Consider the following 13654-nt stretch of genomic DNA (forward strand, 5'->3'; position numbering starts at 1 on the left):
CACCTTAAACATACTTTTGTTGTTGCTATTTCACCTGCTAAAATTTAATGAATTAAGATGCACACACATTCAGTGTCTACTAATTAACCCAAATCAGAAATTCAGGAAGTATAGTCCTGGAAAAGATTAAAGAAGAGACATGAAAGTTGGACTGTATGCAAGAGATTCTCCCATCCCTGTCTAACAGAAGTAAAAACATCCCACATTTTGGACCTGAAGTCCTGCCTGTAGATGGTGAAGATCATCATCAGGTATCTACCATTTAACTCCAAACAGCCAGCATCCAGCTCAATTCACATGTTCTGGTGTTCAATAACATACCTGTGTCTCCACCTCCATCATTCTTTGTTTGGTCTCTTTGAGCTCAGCCTGAGTTTCTGCTTCTCTCAGTCGCACTGTCATCAGCTCATCCTGTAGCTCATTCACTGCATTTTTTCTGGGAGGATCTTTCCATCTTCCAGTGGTACGAGCTAGATGACGCTACAAAAACAGTACGGTTTTTACTGATAATGCCTGATCATTCCTGCTGTTTCCTTGTTTCAAAGGTCTCAGAGTTATACGAGGACAAATAGCTAGAGTTCCCCTGTTAATCCTAAAAGTTAGAAACCCATGGAAACTTATTGGTTTTAAGAACAATTTAAAAACTGAACATATTTATTCCCAGCTACAGTGAGTCAGTGAAATCCAAGTATATCCTGAGACTTTTGTCTATTTCTAGCCCTTTTTAACATTTAGCAAAGTAGGAATACTTACCAGGTACTTCCCTCCTATCATTACTGTTAGTTGGTAGCACAGGCCCTCTGCCATCTGCAACAACTAGACACCAATTTCTAACATACTTTTGAAGTTAAGTTTCTTGTGACAGCTGAATTTAAGGATTTTCTCATCTCAGCAGTTCTATCCATAATCATTAGTTTCTGCTTGATCTCAGTATCTCAAAATTTTATAGTCTTTTGCTTTATCATTGAAAATAAAAACTCATTTAAGTGTATTGCTACCCATACCTGCCAGTGTTCCTCCAAATCTTTGACTTGCTGCCTTAGTTCTTTGAGACCCATCAAAGATTCTGCTTCTCTTAATTTTACTGCAATCAGTTCTTCTTGTAGTCTGGCAACATTTTCCTCATCAGGGAGGGAGCTGTTCCTCTGCAACAAGGACCATCCTCTTAAATATGTATTTGAATAAAATTGTGCTTAGTGAAACCCAGTCCAAGAACATAGACATGGAACAATAACTAAGAAAACTTTAAGTGCACATCCTCTGCAAAATAAAAACCATCAAAAATCTAAGCTTCTGGATATAGGGGGTGTGTATAAATAACTTCCAACTGCAAAAAAAAAAACTTTATAAAGGTAGTAGTTCTAGGTATTCTGACTTTCAGACTTTCCTGAATAGTATCCCTAACAAAACATTATATTTACAATACTTGAACACATCATCAGAAATATAGAGCTAGTTGATAAAAAGTAAAGCAAACAAGGAATTGAAATAACACCTTAAAGCTATAACTTTTATTTAGGTTTACAGGAAAAATAATAAATGGAAAGTTACTTTTTAGGAAGTAGGTCATCAGCCTTTGAAAAGAAGAACAGATATGCTGACAAAGGAACCATCTGTTAATATTTATAAACAACAACAGTCAAGAGGTCTTACAGATGAAAGTGCAAGACACATGAGGAAAAAGTAGAAAGGTGAGAGAACACTAAACAAAAAACGTGAAAACACCAGAAAAAGCAAAACAGATATGAAATCCTAATAATGGAAATCTGGGAAAGAAACAAGAGGGGAAGAAAACAGACAGACTATCTACAATATCCCTACAACAAATCACTGGTCACCAAATATTCAAAGCTGAACTGTTCTTCATCACTTTCTACTTTATTTCTCAGTAGTTGTTTTCAGCAAAATGAAGTGTTTTGGCAGATATATAATACTGTGACATATATAATATACTCTGACATATATAATACTTGAAAGTTGAGTAAAGCACATGATTTAGATTAACATCTTAACAGAACAAAGCACAACAGCCATTGATTAGCACTCCATGTTTCAAAATCATGGGATCTGAGTAATGGCAAATATAGAAAATGAGAGGGTATGTTTCTGAATGTTTATGGCACTGGCATTATGGCCAGGAGTGTCTTGGGTTATTCCGCAGAAGCTCCCCAGATTACACCACTGATCACTAACAGCAGTAAGGAGCTGTGCTGGAGGAATTTGAGGGAGTTCACTTCAGCCACTTTCTCACTTTTGCACTTGAGTGCCTAAGTCCATTGTGACACACTGAAATATTACTGTACGTCTGAGTTTGTCTGGTACCCTGGAACTGACCCCACTATTCCAGCTTTTCTTCACAGATAAGTTTTCATTGCATGCTGTCTCCATACTGAGGAAGATTAAGTAGTCTCCTGAATTTTGAAAAATAGTTTATATCCTGAATCCTTACCAATGGTCAATACAATAAAAACTACCACACTACTAATACTAAGCCCATCAGATAATTGAAAAATAAGTCTTGACTCCAGTGGGTTAATCTAATCAGCTAGTAAATTCTAGCCAAACCCTGGGTATATAGCATGTTAAAATTTCCTATGGAAACCAATTCCAAAGCCAGCACAACAGGATCTGAAAAGCATGCTTTATATCAGGTCAGTTATTGGTTTTGGTTGTTTTCTTTTGCTATTTTATCTTGCAGTCAAATTTTGCTTCAAAGAAAGGTAAATGTTTGACAGTAGTTTTGAGTACAGCTTGAACTCTGACATCAATAAGTTACAAGCTAACATGGTAGAGATTCTGATACTGAGCAGTGAAGGGATTTTTCTCTGCCCATAATGGGATGGGAATGGTAACATTGAACCCTTTCTTCTTCCCCTCTGAAACTATTTAGTTTCACATAATCTCAATGCTTGCTCTAAGCCCACTGCTCTTGTTGCAGGATACAATTTTGAAACAATTGATGTTTCCTGTCAAGATTTGACCAAAATCCAAGTTTTCCACTACAGCTGGCTTCAGGAATAGAAGAAAAGTGATTGGTTATTCCCAAATCTTTCCCAGTGCAAACAGACCTTAGTTTTATTGTTGTACTTTCAGGTTTGAAAAGCATCTTGCAATCACAGAAGCACAGAAGAGAAGGTTCTAGAGCACAGTTCTGCAAAGAATGACAGGGACCTGTAGTCTGTTTCTAGTGCTGTTCTATATAGAGGGTCCTGGTTTGATTTACCTTTTCCATCTCTAGTACTTTATCTTGCATCTCCTTCAGGGCACAATGGGATTCTGCTTCACTCAGCCTGGCTTGGACCAGCTCTTTTTCCAGCTGTAGCACAAAGTCTTCAGTGTATCGTGAACTGCATTTATGCTACAAAGTTTGCAGAAATATGTTTAGTATGAAGTACAGATGGTTTGAAAGGGTTTTTATATACCAGCTTCGGTGAGAAAAGTACATTCAAGTGCTTAAGATGAGGAATACCAGCGCAACCTTCTACTCATGTCAATCCAGACGGCAAACAAACATCCCTACTGCTCTGTCTCTCCAACCACTGCACCTCCACACAGCCAAACGTGGTTGACAAAACTGAGACCCCTGCTAGTACTCACTTTTCTTTCACTGTCAACCAAACTGAAAGATTCTCAAACAATCTGTGATTATTTTGTGATCTGCAGAAAAAGATGTTCAGGAAAGACTAGCTAATTACAAGGTTAATACAAGTATCACTCAATCCCTGTTCACTTGAGCTCCAATTCATATGGAGAATCCTTCCATAATCTTGGATTTTAAATAAAACTACTTCAATGTACAATGACTTCGGTTTGCCCCTTTCTTCACTCCAGCTCTTGGCTCTTGTTTGCTCACACTGTATATCCCTTCTGAGATTCAGACACATCCAACTGAAGCACTTATATTCAAAAGACTCACTTAACTTTTCTCCCCAGTCAATAGTTGAAAAATACATTTTATTTCTTTCCTGGGTCACTCTAAAATGGCTTGTCAGTTTGATGGATTGTCAAAATTGCTTGCTAGGCAACACCAACCTAAATCAGCCTTTAAATTTCTGACTGAAGAAAAAAGTGGGTGTTGAAATTCTCGAAGCATAGTAGTTTAGTTACTGTGCTTACATAGCTACCCTGAAAATTACATTTAGAGGAAAATAATATATTTTTGATGTCATTAACTACATTGTGAAATATAACTACTATATTTGTATTAATATATTATATTTTAATTAATAATTCAACTTTTAAAGGATTATTTATTATACTAAAGATACAGCTGTGTCTTACTTTATGTTTGTATCAAACAATTTATTTTTCTGCATCTAAAAACAGTTAAAAAATGAACAGAAGTCTTCAGTTCTATATGCTTATGTTAGGTTGTGACATTCCCTGACCTTTTATGTACAAATAAAAGGCAAACAGGACAAAACAAAGACTTAAATGTAACTATATGGTCAAGGAAATAATTTTTTCTTTTGCTTTTATACTTCTGCATGACAACTAAACCTTTTGTCATCACCTACAATACAATCCAAATTCAAAATGTACACTACTCTTAGTGTTACTTATTTCTTGTATATATGTGCCTATATATGCCTGGAATTTGTAATGATAGGGATATGCACAAAGCATTAAAAGGCAAAGGCAGCTCAGGCAGGCAGTTTTTAGTATCATGTTCCACTTAAGCACTCAGCACATTGTGTGCATGTGAGCACACATGGAACACAGATACAGTATGATCCTTGTACATTAATATTAATTTTCCCGTATACAATACTAATTGAATTCATATTATTTTCAACCCACACAGTGTTTTTGCCTCAGCAAGCAATGGAGGCAGACGTGATTTGAGTACAAGGAAGAGGATGGTGGACAATGCTGATTCATTTCTACAATTGCCTCAGATCATGTAGCAACACAAGTACCATATGTAACACCATGCAGAGGCAGAGAAGAAGCAACCACTCTGTTTTATTCCCTGGCTCTTTGTACAAGTTCATCCCACGACACACACAGTGACTTAGATGGATTCTACATTTCACGTTCCAGATTTCTGTCTGTGATACATACGGAGTGAAAGCAAATGCAATGTTCTCTCTTTTGTAAGGTAAGAAGTTCTCTAGTACTTTCCAGGACATTGAGAGAAAACAGCAGATTTGAAGAATTGAATACATGCTGATTTTGCAATAATGTAAGTGTATTCTATAAAAATCTAATTGATGTTTATCAAATTATTAGTCATGGGGAACGTAAGAAAAGTTATTAATCCAGTTTCAGGCACAACTCATGTTTTCTTTAAATGTCTTTAGAGTTCACCTGCCTAAGGAGTATGTTAAGAGTATTTATTTACTTAGTTACAGCAGACTCTAAATCAAGTCTTGATATACTGGCAAAAAAACCCCAGCCAAGACCAAAACAGACTGAAGAAATCAAGATTCACAAATTGGAAGTTGTGAGTTTTGCTACTTAGTAAAACAAAGCAGAATTTCAATAATTTAGAATATAAAGGCGACACAACTTCATAGTAAAAGTGTTTGAAAACTACTTTTAATCTGACAGCAGGAAAAATATCTGCTTTTATATATTTGCCTTAAGCCCTTGAATTTCTGACAAAAGCCACAATGCAAATAACAGACTTCCAGGCACCACCAAACATTTTAACCACAATAACTTTCTTTCTGTGCTGAAGAGACACATGTAGCATAAAGAAGTAAAACTGTAGTTCCACAGTCCTTTAATTCTGAAAGAAACAAGTCCTTGCTCTGCTTCATGCAACTGGATTTATTTCCACTCAACTCTTTTTAAACCTAACCATATCAAATACTATTTTGGCTGATGACAGATATAATTACACAATGTTTCTCAAGTACACTGTGCTGAAGAGCAATTAACAGATGATTCAGCAGCTCCCAGCTAACTTTGTTTACACATTTAAGCACTAACTGTAGTACTTCCCTAAACACAGTATTCTTATTTTCTGCTTTTTCATTGCAAATCAGAACACAGTACTAAGAAAGTATACTGTAAAATAAAGTGAAACCCTCCATAAAGTTGCAACACTGATTTACAAGCGCACATTCCCAGTCTCAATTACTATGTTCTTAATTATTATCATAATAATTAGTCATTTTAGCATGAGTTCCTGAAAAGAAACTATGCATTATGAAGTTGCTGTAACAATAACCAAATACATCACTATAAATTACCTTGCAAAATGCATATGCTTCCATCTGAATGCTTAGTCAATTAAAATTCTATCTTCACATAATATAGCTGAAGAGCCTATTTAAAAATAAGATGTGAACTAATTTTAGCTTAATTAGCCTCCAATTTATCAGATTCAATTTTAAAGCATTCAGACTGATGAACTGGGTAATCATTGACAATTACAGTGTCACAGGGAAAGACAAGATTTGCATTCTGGAGATGTTTACATCCAGCAAAAAGCTACCCTTTTCATTTAGAAACAAAAGGGGGGAAAGAACAGCAAAAAAACCACATAATTATCAGGAGTAAGTTACAACAGGCTGATTACCCTTTCCCCATACTCCTCAAATACCATTGCTCTTAGCATGCCTCAAAAGAAAACTCTATTTTGTTCAAGTCAGGCACAACTTCCTCTATGCAGTTCTTGATTTAGTAGCAGTATGAGGAAGAAGCCACCTTCCTCTTAATCATTTGGTAACCCACCACAACTTGCCTTTGGCAAGCTTCCACAATTAAAGACCAGAGAAGCCAAAGAGAGACTAGTATCATTCATTCCTATAATGATTACCTCTTTAAGTAGATTCCTTAATGAAGTCATTCTGGTTCAACTAAAAAACTCCCTGTAAATAGTTTAGTACAGAAACAAAATAAACTTGTATGTAATTTGGGCTTCTGGTGTTGGGCTTTGATCAAAAGAATACTCCTGTATCATCTCTGTATTCAGAAGTGCTGCAGGGAAGAATTTCTTCAGACACAAATCCAGTAAGTACCTTCAATACTCACCCTTAAGCCATTCCAACCTATGCTATCCAATCTCATAGAACAGATAGCATAAGCTCCTGATAATATTCAGATACAAATGCATAACCTTTTTACAAAGGATATTTTAACCTTCTTAGAAATACTATTGTTTAGATAATTTTTTGCTACCAACAAAACAGTGGGGTTTTTTAATCCCAGTGTTGTTCAGAAGAGGCAGTTTCAAGTACCCTCAAGCAGTTCTTTTCATACATTTCTCTTCAGAGACTCATATCCAAACATTAAAGCTTTTATCATGCTGAAACAGACAGTTCAAGATTGAAAAATATGGAGATGATAAAATATATACAATAGCTGCTGTGTCTTTAAATAAGCACAGAAACTATGCAGTGATTTACAAGTTTACAGGGCAATCATTTTTTGCTAACAATAAACAAAGCTGAAATAATTAGAGAAGAAAGCATTAAAGCCAATACTCGCAAGAAAATACTAAAAATGAATATTGCAAAGAACAAAGCTATTGGCACTAGCAAGTGGCAAAAAATTTACCAATGTACAGTAAAATGCCCAAATTCTAAATAAATCCATGCATTCCCACCAGGTGGCGCCTAAACGCCCACAGCTGCTGCTCCCGCTTCCATGCTTGGAAAGAGTTAAAAGCCTGTTCAGTTACACGTCTTACTGATGCAGCACAATCTAGAAAATGCTCCTTACTTAAACCATTTTAACACTTGCACCACATTGTCTAATTCTGATGGGTCTCAAAGCCACAGTGCTATTCCCTGCACTCAGAATAAGCCAGCTATGAGGCACAAATCTGTCTATAACCATATGGATTTAGTCTCAGTTCCACACAGTTAGACAACTTCCTGTAGCCATGTTCACATTTAAGTGGAGGAAAACAATGCTGGAAGCATAGAAAGAAGGAAGCTACTCTCCATTCCCATAGTACTTGTTCAGTATTCTGCACTCACAGCTCCAACCCAGCCCAATTTGCAATCCTCAGTTATCTAAGGTTTTGCTCAGGATCAGTTCCCATACCTAGGCAACCTGTCAGGCCTCCCCATCACTGCTACTCTAAGGTCCCCAGCACAGTCAAAGGCATTAGCTTTAGAAGTCATATTCCCACCAATTAATGAATAAAAAAATATAGTCTCTTAGTCTTCTAATAGCTCTGAATTGCATACAGGTCATTAACATGGATGCCTCTAAAAAACAAATTCCAAAAGTAATTGTTATTGTTATCAGACAATAAACAGCTGGATATCCAAAAGTCTGTAAACACTTCTCATTGCATTTCACTTGAAATATTACAACGTTGGAAAACATTACTAGACCATTCCCATCTTCCTAATCATAATTTCTTCATATTTTTCCCCCAAAGAAATTATTCAAGTTTTACAGAAAGCAGTATTTTACATGAGAGAGTACAGCTCATTAGTCACTTCTTACAACTATTCTAAGATACATATCTTTTTTACACTGAAGTGCATTAAACAAACATAATAAACTAGTTCTAGAATGTTACATTTGTGATTTCTTTTCAGTCTAACAATAAATCTCATGTTTACCTTCCAATATGAGACACAGGTAATTCCAGAGCTTTGGTGGAAGACATGCAAAACAAACTGTCACACTGACATTAAGAAATCTGGTAAGCAGTTACAGTATAGTAAGGTGTATTGCTTACACCTGAAATTCCCAAGACTCCAGACAAGTACTTGGATACCACTTACTTAAAACGGTAGGAGGATATTCACATCAATACTAGTAGTGCACTGTTTATTCAGCAAGTGAAGATGCTAAAATGCTTCCCCCTGTCCCCCCAAAGAGAAGATACTGATCACTTTAAGTGTCTCAGGGGAAGTAACTTCAGTCTTACAGCAAAGGTCAGAAGTCTTGAACATTTTACTACCTAAAACACAGAGTGCAAACACAGCACTATCAAAGGCTATTAAAATTATTTTCCTGCTCCATATGCACATAGGCCCACACTTTTTAATCAAGTTCTGTAGTTCCAAAATCAGGGACAATACTCTTCTACTACAGCAAGCAGTAAATTTTAGCATACTCAGAAAAAAAACAAATGCAGGTACACAGAAGAAACATTAACATGAAAGAAACTGACTTAAATTATACACTAGGTAAGGGCAGTGTGAATCAATTCTCAAATTTGAGTATTCAGAGTGACACAACTTACAATGACTAGATTCTCAGCATTAAGAGCTATCAGAGGTTGTATGTGTGTTTTTGTTAGTATTTCTTTTGTGGTGGAAAGACTTTGGGTTGGTTTGTGAGGGATTTTTGAGTTTTTTGCTTGGTCTGTTTCACTGTGGGTATGTCCTTTAGTTTTTTTAATTAGCTCATAACTTACACCTATCCAGGGTTATCAATCTCATCTATCAGTAGAACAGAGCAAAATTTCATTTAATCCAATTTTTGTAATTTTAAGAATGCAAATCACAATGAACAGAGGTTTACAAAGACAGCACAGAGACCATGTCATGTAATGATGAGGAAAAATAAACACATGTGAGTGAAAAAGATGAGATGATGTGCTGCCAGGCTCCTTACCCATTGCTGCTGTTGCTGGAGCTCCCTGATGGTATTCTCAGCTTGCTCCAGTTTAGTATTGGCCTCATCACTCTGTTGTTTGATGGTGGCCAGCTCCCGTTTTATGAGGTAGTTTTCCTCAGCCTCCTGGGCCCTTGTCACTTGTCCCTTATAGGACATAATTTATTTTTTTAAGCATTTGATGACAAATCCAAGGAAAACTGCCTTTGTGATGCTTAGCTGCTTACTTCATCAGATTGGTTTTGCAAACAGCACAGAGTACAATTGGTAGAAATTTTAGGACAAAGTAGTACTAAACAGCTGCTTTAGTACTTTATTACAAAGTTCAGCATCCAGTTAGCAAGCACAGCTTTGTACTTGCATTCAATAAAATTCCTTTCATGCATTATTACTCAGTTGCACATGCACAGATTGAGGTTCACAATATCCAATTTCATTGTTAATACAGTGTCATAGAATCCATTTGCCACAGGAATTTGTACAAAAAATTACAGTAGGTTAGGAAAATTACTATAACGTGCAGGTATTTGGTTTATATATTTTTTAGTAAACAAAATTAAACTAGTTTCTAGCAAGATATATTAGCTCTGTGTTTATTCCAAATCAGCAAAGCAGGGATAGAATACAGCATGCAAATATGCATGCATTAAAGCAGTTGGGTTTTTTCATGAGTAGGAAGAGAGTCATACAGTAAAAGACTAAAAGACTATACCTGTATCAATCTATCTGCCAAGGAAGCACTTTCCTACAAAGGAAAAATTCAGATAGGAATGAGGAAAAGGGAAACCAAAATACAAAGGGCTGATAATAGTGACAAAAAAGACCAAGAGCTGATAGAAAGAAAATGCCCAAATTCTACCCATTTTCTGTGCAAATTGTTTTTGCAGAATTAACAACTCTTCATATAAATGAAGGCAGCTCAGCCCGAGGGTCCCAGGAAGCAGCCTTTTCTGCAACAGATTTAACACAGTCCATCTTTGATACAATAAGGTTTCAAAGCCAGATTTCCATAGCATTTAAATTCACCTACAGGAGTCTGGGTGTTTTTATTTGAATGGCTTGCTCCCCTAATTCATGAAAGTTACTGAAGCATTATCTGATATGATCAAATAGATATTTGCAAGAAACAATCTACAGTTCCCCCCAACATGAAACAAAGGTGTAATTTGAGCAGAGAGGGAACTCCACTAAGCACTAAGACACTCATGCAGAACTACAGCTTCCACTAAGATGAAGCAGGGAAGTTAAATGGTGCAAACTGACAGACAAGTAGGAAATGTCAACTATGACAGCTAACGTTCTGTTTTACTGAACTCTTGCAGTAACTCACTAAGCAGTTCATAGATTCTCTTTCCTTGCCAACTTTTGCAAGAAAAATTTTCATTTTTGCACACTGACAAGCCCTACTGCCCTGCAGTTGTAGTTAATTTCTACTTTATCACCCCTGAAACTACTCAATTTTTTGAGCGTTCTACAGCAAACACATCTATTCATAGACCTTCTTTGTCCTTGAAACTTTTATGAAAATTGAAGTTCAGACTAGTAGATAAGAGCTATTACTTAGAAGTTAAGGTACACTAAGGAAATCACAACTAAATCAGATGGGTTTGAATGATGGAAAAATATTTTGGAAGTAAGTTTCCAACAGAAGAACTTAATGTATTTTTCACACTTTATGATGTTTTTTAAATGCTCCAATGATGACAATCTTCAGAAATTCTTATTAATAGGTACTATTTTTCCATTTTGAATTGTTTTAATTCCAATCAGATTGGGATAGTCTGAAGGTGAATTCTGAAGTTCTAAGTACAGAATTTGCAAAAGCACTTGCATGTTGCAGTTCATCATGGACTTCATAAGTAAAAAAGAAAAGATTTCAAACCTCTACAAGTAAAGTATAAAACAAGGATGTTAATTATTACATATTTGCCAAGGTCATTGAAATGATTCACTACAGCTTCAAGCTTCTTAAAGAGAGCCTACTCTTTTCCATTCATTTTATAAATCTCCAATACCAGAAACAAAAATGTTCATAAAAAATATTTTTGGTCACAACTTTCATAATGTGTCCTTATCATGCATCTTTTCCAAATTAAATTGTGAAATCAGTTAATTAGAATAAAACAGACTGCTCTTAAAGAAATTGCAACAGGGTTTAATTGACATCTTTCAATTATGTCACTCTTAACGGAAATGCTACCATTTCCTTCCCTGTGAAACATGAACAACTGTTTGCAACTCACAAGAGCATTCAATTCCATTTGTTGAAAGATGGTCCCTGTTTGTGCTTAAGATGGACAGGCACGTTCTCAATGTTGAGCAGAGCAGCTCAGATGCAATCTGCCACAGGAAGTGTGATACCAGGATACAGGAGAGGCCACTGGAGAACAGTTGGCAATATATCCACAGCAGTCCTCATGCATACTTTTGAGGTTTCAGTCAGTTACAACAAAATCTAACAAAACTCTACTCCTGACTAAACATATGAGAAATAAGTCTTTAGATATTCTCCCCACCATGTACCCAAAATTGCCACAAAACCTCAACACTACATAGAACAAATGAACGGCAGTGCTCCTGTTCTCAGTATGAATGCTGCAACATCTCTCTGGTCATTGCTAGGTCTGTCATTCTGCTCCTACATTAAAACACCAAGCAACTTCAGATTTTCAAAACTGAAGATTCTCTCTCAATGACCTATTTTCCAACCAACCAGTCTACTATTTCATGGAGTCTTTTGGACTTTGAACATATACTTCTAATTCAGAAAGAAAACAGCACAACACAAGCTGGGTATGTCAAAATGTTTGATTTTATAATCACTAAGAAGCAGACCTAACCTTACATATTTAAAGCATTAACCTTAATTGCTTGGTGACAGCCATGTTATTTGGCTAAGCACAGCTAGTAAACACCAGAGATTATCAGGAAAACAGTCAACTGTAATTCTGAGATTCCCATTTCATATAATGAAATGGCCGTCAATAAAGTCTAAATTAACAGAGATTAAATCTAATCCCCAACATACTTACTTTTTCTAGTGTTTCAATGCGCTGTTTTAGCAGTCTATTTTCAGTTCGTAACCTCTGGAAGGTAAACAGTTCGCAAATCCATTTCTCAAGTTATGAATTGAAAGTCTAATAAAAGCAAAGCAAACTAACAACATTTTTAACATTTTTATCTCATCACATCCATGAAAATCAATATAAATACAAAAATAATTCATGACTTTCTTAGCATCCTTTCATGTAATGTACAAGCTCAAAATATGAGTTTAAATAGCTTGGTACAGCAAAAAAGAGAACATATCTCATGTTATACAAAAACATCTGTTGCATTAGCTGAAAGCTGCAGGGGAACCATGGGGCATAACCCCACACCAGACTTGACAGCCTCCCCTTCATGAACAGAGTCAAAGTCTTCATGGTTAAGGGACATGAAAGTGCACTCCCTGCACTAAGACAGGCTAAGGAGGCAGCTACAAGGTTTCCTTCCCTTTCCTCACAAGAATTTACATTAATCTGTAAGATTTGCCTCAAACGTACCAGAAGTAAGAAAGAATGGTACTCTACTCTATACTTTACCAGTGTGCTTCCTGTAAATTTTAGCAGTCAGCATTCAGACAGAAGAGATCCTTACCTTTCAGAACATGGCATTGGATATCAGTTCAGTAAATGCTTTATTCTGCCAGGCTAAAAGGCAAACTCAAAATTATTTACTTCTGTCCCAAAGTAGGGCCTAGAAGCAGATAGCTTTGCATTGTTTGGTTGGAGTTTTTTGAAGATTTTTTTGTTGGTGTGGGCTTCTTGGTTTTTGTTTTGGGGAGGTTTTTTGTTTTCTTCTTTTTTTTTGGAGGGGGGAGGGTGATGGGGCCAGAAGCAGGAAAGGATTTGAAATGAGTTCGTATACTAGAATCTAAAGTTACGTTTGTCTTTCATATGGTTTTACTTTGTCCTGTTCTGCAGAGAGATGTCATTTGAGCCCTGCAAATCTGATTTCAGCTGCTGTAAGAGCAGGTATTCATGCTACTAACTGCCTCACTGCCTAGCACAATAGTAAACTGCCTGAAAATGCTCCTAATACCTTTGTGCTCCCAGGTGCATCTCAGTCATTTTTCTGA

General features: G+C 36.2%; 1 protein-coding gene across 8 annotated transcripts in view; it reads right to left on the reverse strand.

Annotated features, from left to right (window-relative positions):
* Positions 1–13654, reverse strand: part of EVI5 (ecotropic viral integration site 5) — a 76873-nt gene that overhangs the window by 33633 nt on the left and 29586 nt on the right. For 7 of the 8 annotated variants that reach the window (XM_033067108.2, XM_033067109.2, XM_033067106.2 and 4 more), the window contains exons 11-16: positions 12567–12620; positions 10247–10279; positions 9535–9681; positions 3224–3358; positions 1005–1145; positions 322–480 (exon numbers count right to left, since the gene is read on the reverse strand). In XM_033067108.2, the coding sequence (XP_032922999.1) occupies positions 322–480; positions 1005–1145; positions 3224–3358; positions 9535–9681; positions 10247–10279; positions 12567–12620 (669 nt within the window). The remainder of the gene's footprint in view (positions 1–321; positions 481–1004; positions 1146–3223; positions 3359–9534; positions 9682–10246; positions 10280–12566; positions 12621–13654) is intronic. The other variant, XM_033067104.2, reaches the window with a different exon arrangement.

Source organism: Catharus ustulatus, chromosome 9 (assembly GCF_009819885.2).
Source record: "Catharus ustulatus isolate bCatUst1 chromosome 9, bCatUst1.pri.v2, whole genome shotgun sequence".
NCBI lineage: Eukaryota > Metazoa > Chordata > Aves > Passeriformes > Turdidae > Catharus > Catharus ustulatus.